Source organism: Saccopteryx leptura, chromosome 1 (genome assembly GCF_036850995.1).
Source record: "Saccopteryx leptura isolate mSacLep1 chromosome 1, mSacLep1_pri_phased_curated, whole genome shotgun sequence".
Lineage (NCBI taxonomy): Eukaryota > Metazoa > Chordata > Mammalia > Chiroptera > Emballonuridae > Saccopteryx > Saccopteryx leptura.
Genome location: NC_089503.1, coordinates 93,666,128 through 93,678,176, shown reverse-complemented (window position 1 = coordinate 93,678,176; position 12,049 = coordinate 93,666,128). Strand labels below are relative to the sequence as shown.

The window sequence follows — 12,049 nt, the reverse complement described above, 5'->3', positions numbered from 1 at the left end:
CTTGGCACTCCTTAAAATCTAGTGAACCCAAGGAGGACAAAATGTGGATCTGCAGACCATAATCTGGACTCCTGAGAAGTCAGTGTGTAATAAAATAGAACAGTTACTTTCCCCTCTATGCTAAAAATAAGAGGATTGTACCAGAAGTAGAGATTGGCTGTATCTATTGTGAATCTTGTCATTCTTTTCATCCAGCAGAACCATTTTACTTTTAAGCTTCCAACTGACTGCCATTATATATAGTATATATACTGCTCACAAAAATTAGAGCATATTTTATAGCTTCATATTCATTTTTTAACATCCCCTAATTTTTGTGAGTATATATATAATCAACTTAACTTTAGTATCAGGTGTCATCAGTAAAATCTAATATTTTTAAAAATCTTTTTTTTCTCTTCTTTGTCCGAGTGAGAGGAGGGGTGATAGAGAGACAGACTCCTGCACGCTCCCGACTGGGATCCACCCAGCAACTCGCGTCTGGAGCCAGTGCTCTGCCTGCCTGAGGCCACGCTCAGAACCGAGTTATTTTGAGCACCTAAGGCAGAGGATCCATGGAGCCATCCTCAGCGCCTGGGCCAATGTGCTTGAACCAATTGAGCCATGGCTGCGAGGGGAGGAAGAGGGAGGGAGGAAGCGAAGGAAAGAGGGAGGTAGAGATAGAGATAGAGATAGAGATAGAGATAGAGATAGAGATAGAGATAGAGATAGAGATAGAGAGAAAGGAGGTTGAAGGATGGAGAAGCAGATGGTTGCTTCTCCTGTGTGCCCTGCCCAGGAATCAAACCCAGGACATCCACATGCCAGGTCGATGCCCTACCACTAAGCCAACTGGCCAGGGCCAAAAACTTGCTTTCTTAAAAAATACTTTTTTTCATTTACAAAAGTAATCCACTGTAAAAATTCCACAAAAGCATAAAGCAGAGGAAAAACTGCACCTATGATCACATCATTTTTAATTGCTCTCCTAATCCCCCAATCTAACATTTTGGGTACTTTCCTGTGGTAATTGCAAAGAAATAGGAAAAGACTGACCTAAATGTTCTCATGTCTGCATAAAACTGCATCAATATAGCTAATTAATTATACCTATTACACTATGAGCACTAAACCAAGTGCTAGGGATACAAATAAGTATACATAATCCATGACACTGAGCAATTTATGTCTAAGCTCTTAAAAAGCACAGGGTAGAATACTGGGTTGAAAAAGACAACTTGCCTTCATCATGCCATTGACTTCAGGAACTCCAGAATTTTCAAGCCAGAGGGAACAAAGACGAAATATCCACATATCATGCCCTTCTCCACTTAACAGGCAATTGATGTAATTTTCAACTGCTTTACATAAGAAACGTTTACGATCCTCTCTCAGTGCACGGAATGCACACTCATCCAGCTCCAGCTCTCGTTGAACCTTGACTATGTACCTTGCATTGAATAATTTAAGTAAAACACAAAAGTCATCATATTTTATAGAACTATAAAATCATACATGATATACAACAAATAAAAATCAGAAAAAGCAAAATTCTAAGAATTATAAAGGGAATAATTCAAAAGCTATTCTAGGCAACCAAGGACAAAGTGGACTCTACCTAAGGTATTTAGTTAATTTTATTCCCAATTTTTTTTTCTTTCTTGAGAGAGAGAAAGAGAGACAGACAGGAAGGGAGATGGGAAGCATCAACTCATAGTTGTATCACTTTAGTTCAGGGGTCTCAAACTCGGGCCCGCGGGCCGCATGCGGCCCACCCACCAACTTTGTGTGGCCCGCAGACTAATCCACGAAGTTTGATTAGTCTGTGGGCCGCACAAAATTGGTGGGCGGGCTGCGAGTTTGAGACCCCTGCTTTAGTTGTTCATTGATTGCTTCTCATACCTGACTTGACAGGGGCAGGGATGAGGTGGGGTGGCGCTCAAGCTGTGCCAGTGATCCTTGCTCAAGCCTGTGACCTTGGGCTCTAGGCAACACCTCTCAACTCACGACCTTGGGATCATGTTGATGAACCCGTGGTCAAGCCAGTGACCTCAAGGTTTTTGAACCTGGTACTTCAGCATCCCAGGTTGACACTCTATCCACTGTGCCACCACCAGTTAATCTATCTTTATTCTCTACTAAGACTAAAATACACAAGCCTGTATAAAAGGTTGAATTACATCAAAATAGGTAAGTCTCTTGTATTTAATTTTGACACCTATCTATTTTTATCTATAACACCAAAAAAGCAAAACAAAAAGCTAGCATCCACATACTCTACAATGAGCTTAACACGGGAACATAAATTCATGCTCTGATTCTGTGTGTTTGTAGATATACAGTCACTGTACATCTATATATCTTGTCATTTGTAGACACCTAGTTACCTGTTGGTCTGAATTTTATGTTCCCTGAGAAAGCCTACTTCTTCTTTGGCCCTTTTCAGGAGAGCTTGTTTGTTTTCAAATTCTGATGATTTCATGTGGTTTTCAATTCTCTGGTATTGAATATCTGAGAACCGTGCTAATGACAAAAATGCTTTCATTTTTCCATTTCTGAGCTCATCACTTTCTTCATCATAATTTCCAGCAACTTCCACTGCCTTCAAGAAAACACAATCCGTTTATATATTTATAGGTACTAAAGGCATCAAAAGAATCACTCAGGTGAAAGAATACCTATACTAAAGTGTAAGTTATTTATGTAACATCTATCTACATTATAGAAATAGAGTATTTCCCTGACAACTCTGATGGTAACAGTTAATATTTGTAAAGAAATGTACAAAAACAAAGGGCTTTATAAAATTTAAAGACAATAATATACTGCTTTCCATGTTACACTTATTTAGTGAGGTATGTCCAAAACTAACTAAAGAAAAAAGAGGTAGAAACAGCAAAGCTGAAAGGGGCTGGAATACTTAAGTCCTTACTACTATATGTTGGGTGATCAGACTACAAGTGAATGCATCTTCCTTACTCAGCCAATTCTGTAAAATATCAAGGGGGAAGAATCAGAAACAACTTGTTGAAAGAGTAGCTTCTGGTGGGAGGTTAAGAAAGACCCATTTGAGCTTACTTCCAAAATATACTCCTTCTTTTGTAACATTGTTTAATTCTGCACTAAAGTTATATAAGAGTAATAATATACGGAAAAGAGAAATCATACTTTATTTGCTTTTGAAATAAATTTAGCTTGGATGAAAAGATCAAATTTATTCATGCTAAACAACTGTCTTAAGTATTGGTAGAAAATCTTACCTTTTCTAGATAGGTCTGCATGATGACTGTAGGATTTTCTAAGCACGTTTCTGCTAACCAGTTGCCACAAACTCTCAGACATTCTGTGTATATAAGTTTTAGGTTGGGATCACTCTTTTAACGAAAAGAAAAAATTTTAATTTAATTCATTATCAGGACTATAAAAAAAAAATCTCCCTTCTCGGGGGGAAAAAGCAAGTTAACAATATTTATCTTTATCTGCCTTCACCATTTAACTAAATAATCCAAGTATGTATTGTAAGTTTATAAAATAATCATCCTCTATTGCAGTGGTTCTCAACCTTTCTAATGCCGTGACCCCTCAATACAGTTCCTCATGTTGCGGTGACCCCAAACCAAAAAATAATTTTGGTGGCTACTTCATAACTGTAATTTTGCTACAGTTATGATTCGGAATGTAAATACCTGATATGCATTATGTATTTTCCGATGGCCCGCCAGGGTCGCGACCCACAGGTTGAGAACTGCTGCTCTATTGTTTATTATTATTATTACTGGAACAACTCACAATTATTGAGTAATTGTATATGCCCTTTTTAAGGGTTTTATGTATATTAACTCAATCCTGTGAAATGAGTATTACTGTATGTCCCCATGTATAAGACACACCTTAATTTGGGGACCCGAAATTGGAAAAAAAATGTATTACATAAAGTTATTGAACTCAAGTTTTAGTCATCATAAAATTCAAACAATTCATCACTGTCAAAACTCTCATCCATTAGCTTGTCCTCATCTGTGTCTGATGACGAATCAGTCTTCAACAATGAGCGCAAAAACGAGCGTGAAAAAGCAGGAAATGCAAGTAAAAAATAATCTACAACCACTGTATAAGACGCACCCAGTTTTTAGACCCCAAATTTTTGGGGAAATGGTGCGTCTTATACATGGGAGGAAACGCTATTATCCTTAATTTGCAGAGTAGAAGCTAGTGAGGCACGAAGAAGGCAGGTAACTCTAGGCGGCCAGACTCCAGGACCCCTATTTTAAAGCAATATTTAAACATAATATTTAAACATAATAAAGCTCTCACTGCTTTGGTATAATGATAAATTCTCTAATAAGGGAAGATGTCAAACAAGTGCCTAATACCAAAAGTAAAAAAGTTGATATTCACTAATCAGGACTGTCAGAAGAACAACATTGTGACCAAACCTTTTAACACTTCATGATTCCTATAAACACCACTACTCTTGTCCATCGTGTGCTGGAAATAAAGTTGTAGAAGAAGCCAAGACTTCAATAACTAATACATAATGTTAGGTAAAATAGCAAACGTATTTTCAAAGCATTTGGATTGACAACCTAATTATTCCAACATGCTTATTTAAAATTTTTCTTCTTTCATGCATTTGCTTTCTTTTTTCTTTTTAATTTTAAACTTCCAATAGCTGTTTCATGTTTGTTTCCCACATACCCTTGAATTCTATGGAAAGTTAAAAAAAACTTTAGAATAAATCAAATCTACCATAAAATGGACTGATAGAATTGTTGCAAATAAGAAAAATGAATACTTTCTAAACTCTTTGAAAAATATTAATTTTCAGACTTTTTATAATTTCTTATTCATGGATCAGTAATTTCAAGGCTTTAATAAAATAATGAATTTATTTAAAATATTTAAAGTACAGTAATTTTTTTAAGAGTAAAATACTACTTAGCCAATAAAAAATGTGAACCTCTGAACAACTGGCATCCAACTTCTTGATCATCTGCTTGAGAATGCTCAGGGCAAGACTGTGCTCCTTTTTTGCCCAGAATACTTGTGCTTCTTCTAGCTGCCACCCAGAGATTCCACAGCCAGTTGAATTATACTGTTTAATTTGAAATATTGCCCTTTCAGGGAGCTGAAATGAAAATAACATATGGAAGTAAATACTTTTACTATTATTACTACTACCACTAATAATAATAATAAAGTAGTAACTTCCCTTCACTGTGGACTTGACTATTTGTCAGAACTGTCTGCTTTCCCAACCCCCTACATCTGCCTGTCTGTTTTTCTCATACTTATATGTATGTATATACGTATGTGTGTATACACACAGTATATAAAATCAATGAATTATTATCAATATAAGTTAGGTATCTTCTCATTTTAGAAACAGAAAATTGCCCTGGCTGGCTGTTCAGTGGATAGAGCATCAGCCTGGCATGTGGACATCCCAGGTTTGATCTGCAGTCAGGGCACACATGAGAAGCAACCATCTACTTCTCCATCCCACCCCTCCTCCTTCTCTTTCTCTTCCCCTCCAATAGCCAATGGCTTGGTTGGTCCAAGCATCAGCCTCAGGAACTGAGGACAGCTCGGGTGATTCAAGCCTTCACCCTCAGACAAGCATTGCCCAGTGGCTGATCAGGGCATATGAGGGAGTCTGTCTATCTTTCCTCCTCCTACTTAGAAAAACAAACAAACCAAAAACCCAGAAAATTGAGGCTTAGTAAGTATCTTGTCTAAGACTTAAATGCAGGTCTAATTCCAAAATCCAAAATCTTAGCTTAAACAATTATTCTAAACAATACTTTAATAGTGATTTCTGCTTCTCAATGACACTGCTTTTTTATTCATATCTACTTTCTAGGTAATAAAAGGATAGGTCAAGAGATAAGATGACATAGTTTTAAGTCCTATTACCTGAGTGTTCTTGAAAGTTCGAGCTAGTACAGAGAATTCTACAAGGTGCTTTGTGAGAATGTCCTTAAAACATTCTTTTTGTGAATTCTGCATTTCCTGTTCCATCAAGATCTGCAAAATGACTGTGCGTAGAGCCATGATAGGCTCCTGAAAACTAAAATCACTGTCTTTGAGGAGCTGGGAGTGTTTCCACCACTTAGTGTATACTTCAGAGGGTTGCCTGTCCATGACTGATCTGAAAGCAAAATCAGAATTCATATAAGCAAGAGAAATAGAAAAAAAAAGTTATTATGCAGGTTCTAAATTTAAAATATAATACATAGATGTTTTTACAGTAACAAGACTAGAACTTCTAAATAATCCAAACAAAGGACCAAAGTTCAGAAAACTACAAATGGTCCAAACTCTGAAGGTTGACAGAGAGAGGCCACAGACAATAAATATTTTAAAAGATTTTCTTAAAAATACTCAATGTCACAATAAGCAGCACTTTTAAATGTACTGTCTTCTGAAATGAGAACACATTCACCAGGCCTGTCATGTGAGGTGACTACGCCTCTAGTCCTGCTTCAATGCTCCTTGTGGTAAAAGAGGACATGTCAGCAAATCACCTCATTAACTACCTACTATACCCACCAGGCTGAAGGGTGACTGTATTACTGCAGCTGCTAAAGAAATCACAGTCCAATGAAAGAAATGCAGCAAACATTCATACACCAACATTACAGTAGAGGAAGAGAAAATGCATGTTGTAGAATTAGTTTTTATGAATAGCATGCTTCCCAGATGTTTAAACTAAGCAATGCTGTCCAGTCCTCCAGGACCATTGTATTAAGAAAAATTAAGATGAAGTATGGAGATAAAAAAGATGACAAGGTGCTGAATAGTAAACAAAAGTTCTTTTAGTTGATTAATAAAGAAGGAAACAGTGATCCAAATTCATAGGAACCAAAACTAATTTCTCCCAAAATTATTTTAGGGATTGGCATCCCCTGCTCTAAAATAATTAATCTTGGGAATCCCTTTACACTCTTTAAAAATCACTGAAGAACCTAAGAGTTTCTGTTTATTGAATTACATCTAACGACATTTAGCATATTAGAAAATAAAACTGAGAAAAATCAAATATGTATTAATTTATTTACATAACAATAAATCTATATATTCAAAAAACCATAGTTCTCAAAACACAATTTAGTGAGAAGAATGGCACTGTATCATTAATCTGTAAAGCTCTTGGATGTCTGGGTTAACAGAGATAGTTGAAGTGTCATCTTTGCTTCTGCATTTGGTTTGTTGAGATATGATGTTCTAGTTGAAGCACATGAAGAAAATCTACCCTCATACAGATATGCAGCTGGAAAAGAGAGGAGTATGTTAACAGTCTTTTCAGATAATTATGGGTATTTTTCTCAGATACCTCAAAAACTTCATGGCATCTCATGAGAAAATGAGAGCAAAATAAATAGCTAAATGAATGAATGAATGAATGAACAAATGAATAAATAAATGACATTTTAGTAAAAATATAAAGATAGTTTTGATTCATGGAGCCCCTGAGTAGATTTGGGGACTCTCAGGAATCTCTCTATACCACACTTTAAGAACTGCTGTTCACTAGCTCATCAAGCTTACCTTTTGCCTCTCTTCCTAATCATTCTCTATCAGAGAAAGAGCCAGTATTACACTTCACTGGTTCTTAAAGAATGCTATCCTCTCTTTAGTTGAAGACATCTTTTTCTCAGAGGAAAAGGTTCTGGATTTGTGGCAGTAAGAACTACCAATATACTTATTAACCTTTTAAGTAGTGAGTGTTTTTCACGCTCGCTGACCCCCAGGAGTGATTTTTTTTCAAAAAATGAAATTAGTTCCAGTTCCAGTTTTATTAACTTAAAATCATGTTTGTTTGATAACCAACTTATGGAAACAAGAAGACCATACATTTGCCTTTTTTTAATGTTGCCTTACATATGTACGGTTGTACTCTGGATGGTCAGCAGGCACGAGGACGTACATGAATGTTTGTACCACTCAAAGGGTTAATGAAAGCAGTTTTGCTCCTTTATTTTCCAGTTAAGAAGAGCCACATCAAAAGCTTAGATTTTGACTTTGCAATTTTGAAAAACCGTATTATTTTTCCTTCTCCTTTCTACTTACATTACATACTCCAAACTTTAGTTTAGCATGAATATAGGGTGATCTTTGTAAATTATACCCCTCGTTCCTCTTATAATAGTAGTGACTTGCAATGAAAGGATACAAGGGATCCCAGACGCCATCAAATATAAATCTCCCATTTTAGGAAGGAGGAAAGTGAGGCCCAAAAAGGGTATGTGACTTTTGCAGAGTCACAAAGTCCAAACTGAGATCTGTAGCATCCTGAATAGCTGTTTTAGCTCATTTTCCAATATTCTGGATCACTTCTTTTTCACCATTTTAGAGGCAATCTCTCCTACACACCTACTCCAAATTCACTGCCGAGGAAAAAGCACTGAAGATACAACAATAAATAAGGGAATGGGGCCCATTTGTAGGGAGCTTCTAGTCAGCATGGTAGAGTATATATAAAATGACAGTATGGGCCCTGGCCAGTTGGCTCAGCGGTAGAGCATCGGCCTGGCATGTGGGGGACCCGGGTTTGATTCCCGGCCAGGGCACATAGGAGAAGCGCCCATTTGCTTCTCCACCGCCCCCCTCCTTCCTCTCTGTCTCTCTCTTCCCCTCTCGCAGCCAAGGCTCCATTGGAGCAAAGATGGCCCGGGCGCTGGGGATGGCTCCTTGGCCTCTGCCCTAGGCGCTAGAGTGGCTCTGGTCGCAGCAGAGCGACGCCCCGGAGGGGCAGAGCATCGCCCCCTGGTGGGCAGAGCTTCGCCCCTGGTGGGCGTGCCGGGTGGATCCTGGTCGGGCGCATGCGGGAGTCTGTCTGACTGTCTCTTCCCGTTTCCAGCTTCAGAAAAATACAAAAATAAATAAATAAATAAATAAATAAATAAAATAAAATGACAGTATGTCAGTGCAGTGCTAAAACAAATTGTAGTGTAAATAGGCTATGGCAAATATCATGAGGAAACACGTTCATCTGGGGTAGAAAAGGGAAAATGTTGTAAAAAGGAAAACATATAAGGCTAAAGTTTAAAAATTTGAATTTTCATATTAATATTTTTTTAAATGTTTATTTTAATAAGAACACAGTTCACTAGACCAATCTTTTACATCTTGATAAAAGAAAAGAAACAAACCTAGTGGTCTCTACTTTGATTTTTAAAAAGTCACTGCTGGTAACAGAAAAACCATAATTGAGGATTACAAAGTCACAGGATACACATACCTTGAGAAAAGCTCCCCGATGTTTTCGAGCTCTCCAATGGCCTGCAATCTGCTAAGTGTGGGGTAGAGTGAATACACAGACTCAAGGCTGCCCTTACATAATTCTTCCACTTCTTTTACTCTAGTGGCAAAAAAGACAAGACAATTAGAAAAATAAGAAGAGGTTTTCAGGAAGATAAAAGTTCATATCTGTTGTTAAAGAGTTCTCAACATAGGCTTTGAAAAAAAAATTTTTTTTAAGTGAGAGGAGGGGAGACAGTGAGACCAACTTCTGCATGTGCCCCAATGGGATCCACTTGGTAACCTCCATCTTGGGTCAACACTCAAATCAATAGAGCTATTCTTAGTGCCTGAGTCTGACATGCTTGGACCAACCAAGCCATACTCAGCACCCAGGGTCAATGCTTGAACCAACAAGCCACTGGCTGCAGGAGGAGAAAAGGAAGAGAATGGGGAGAGAGAAGGAGAGAAAAAGAGAGAAGGGGGAGAGGGAGGGAAAGAGAAGCAGATGATAGCTTTTAATGTGACCATCTACTTCTCTTTGACCAGGGATTGAACCCGAACATCCATATACCAGGCCAATGCTCTATCCACTAAGCAACCGGCCAGGGCCAGGCTTTGATTTTAATCTAATAATACTAATATTCATAAGCACCAGCATAATGCAGTGAAAACAAAGCAAGTCTTGGAATCATACCTGCCTAGGTTTAAATCCCAGTTGTGCTGCTTATGACTGTATAACTTTGGTCACATTAGTGGTTTCCTCGGAATCTAAGCTTTTCCCTTCCAGAGTTATTTTGAAGAATAGAGAATACATATAAAAAAAGCCTAAGCAGCTAGAACATAATAAGCACTTAAATAGTAGCAATGGTATTTATTTCTGTAAAAAATACAAGATTTAATAGGTAACATAGCTACTGTTCAACAAAAAACAATGCCACAATTGAAAGTCTGTTATGGGTACTTACTTTCTAGTGCAATGTTTCACTTCTTTAAAAAACAAACAAAAACACTAAGAGAGGAAAATTCCATAGAACTACTAAAGAAGACAAGATTAAAACTGTCAGTGTATGCTCCATGAAAAAAACAGGAGTGGCAATCAATAAAACTTTCTTGAGAGTTCAGCATAAAAGATTTACTTGGGATCTCAAAGGGAATTTTTAAAGGAAAGTATCTTTGAACCACACAAACAAAGAAAAATGTATTACATTAAAAAAATAATAAAAATGTAACAATTTATGTAAGTACCTAGCATCTGAGCATGCTCCTACAGCTAAAACAAAAAATTTAAAAAAGGTAATACATATAATTGATAAATGTGCATTAAAGAATTCTCTAACGTATAACATTTAAAAACACACTTTTCTAAGATACAGAAAATAATTGTTAAGATAGGCATACCCACAATACTTATAAAAACATGCTTGCACCCTGATCAGGTGGTGGCACAGTGAATAGAGTGTTGGCCTGGGATGTTGAGGACCCAGGTTTGAAACTCCAAGGTTGCTGACTTGAGCCGGTGGTTGCCAGCTTGAGTGTGGGATCATAGATGTGACCTCATGGTTGCTGGCTTGAGCAGCAGGTCACTGACTCAGCTAGACCACCCCCCCACCTCCCCTACCCCCTGTCAAAGCACATATAAGGAAGCAATCAATGAACAACTAAAGTGACGCAACAAACTATAGAAATGATCCCTGAAAGTATGCAGGCGTCCCCAAACTACGGCCCGCGGGCCGCATGTGGCCTCCTGAGGCCATTTATCTGGCCCCCTGCCGCACTTCTGGAAGGGGCACCTCTTCCATTGGTGGTCAGTGAGAGGAGCACTGTATGTGGTGGCCCTCCAACGGTCTGAGGGACAGTGAACTGGCCCCGTGTAAAAAGTTTGGGGACCCCTGGAAGTGACGCAACTAGAAGCTGATGCTTCTCATCTCTCTCCCTTCCTGTCTTTCCCTGTCTGTCCTTCCTGCACCCCTGTCTCTCTGTCTTGCTAAAATAAAATAAAAATAATAATAAAAAACATGCTTGCAGAAGATAAAACTCTTCTGAGCACTCATTTCTTAGGTGTGCAAAAACTACGAAAACTGTTAAACACTAGATATTGCCCCCCTATATGCAATGAGTTTCAACACTAATTCCTATGAATTTTTATTTTTATTACACAGGAGCTTGTTTTTGAGAGGAAGGCAGGGTCTGTTTCTGACAGGAGGGCAGGGATGACAAGGAAATCTACCTGACTGCAGCGACAAAGCTCTTATCCCTTCCCCAATGCAAATCCTTGCAGTGAAATAATTCATCAAGTTTTCAGAAAAGTCATGACAGTAAATGTTAAAATACAATAATACCTGGCATATTTGAGACTTTCATAAAACGTGGAGAATTCTCTGTCTCTCAGAGACTGCAAAGCATTGTACAATGATTCATGGTAACTGGCTCCTTCTATTCCTTTGCTGTGAAATCATTTTTTAAATAAAATAAAAATTGATTTTAAAACAAAGAATTTTAAGATATGCAAGTATAAATAATTTCATCAACAGACAAAATTTTAAAACTAAAATTAGAATGTCTCAATTAAAAAAAAATACATTTCTAGAAATTTCAGTAAGAAATACAATGAATTTGGTCATTTAAATTCTACAAGCAGAAACAATAAATTTCTCACATATTGTGCCTGGTTCTAAATATGTTATATTCTCACTTTTTTATTCAATAAACACCTGCTATGTGCCAGGCACTAGACATTTGTCCCTAGATGCAGACAAGGGAGATCAGGTCCCACTCTCATGGAGTTTATGTTCTGGTTTGGAGAAGATGGACAAGAAATAACAAA

The 12,049-nt window shown here is 37.6% G+C and overlaps 1 protein-coding gene across 5 annotated transcripts in view; it reads right to left on the bottom strand.

Moving 5' to 3' along the window:
- The window catches only part of ATM (ATM serine/threonine kinase), a 145,485-nt gene that overhangs the window by 40,706 nt on the left and 92,730 nt on the right, over nucleotides 1–12,049 (bottom strand). For all 5 annotated transcript variants that reach the window (XM_066371608.1, XM_066371605.1, XM_066371604.1 and 2 more), the window contains exons 44-50: nucleotides 11,565–11,669; nucleotides 9,224–9,343; nucleotides 5,896–6,130; nucleotides 4,940–5,107; nucleotides 3,240–3,353; nucleotides 2,367–2,581; nucleotides 1,218–1,429 (exon numbers count right to left, since the gene is read on the bottom strand). In XM_066371608.1, coding sequence (XP_066227705.1) covers nucleotides 1,218–1,429; nucleotides 2,367–2,581; nucleotides 3,240–3,353; nucleotides 4,940–5,107; nucleotides 5,896–6,130; nucleotides 9,224–9,343; nucleotides 11,565–11,669 — 1,169 coding nt within the window. The remainder of the gene's footprint in view (nucleotides 1–1,217; nucleotides 1,430–2,366; nucleotides 2,582–3,239; nucleotides 3,354–4,939; nucleotides 5,108–5,895; nucleotides 6,131–9,223; nucleotides 9,344–11,564; nucleotides 11,670–12,049) is intronic.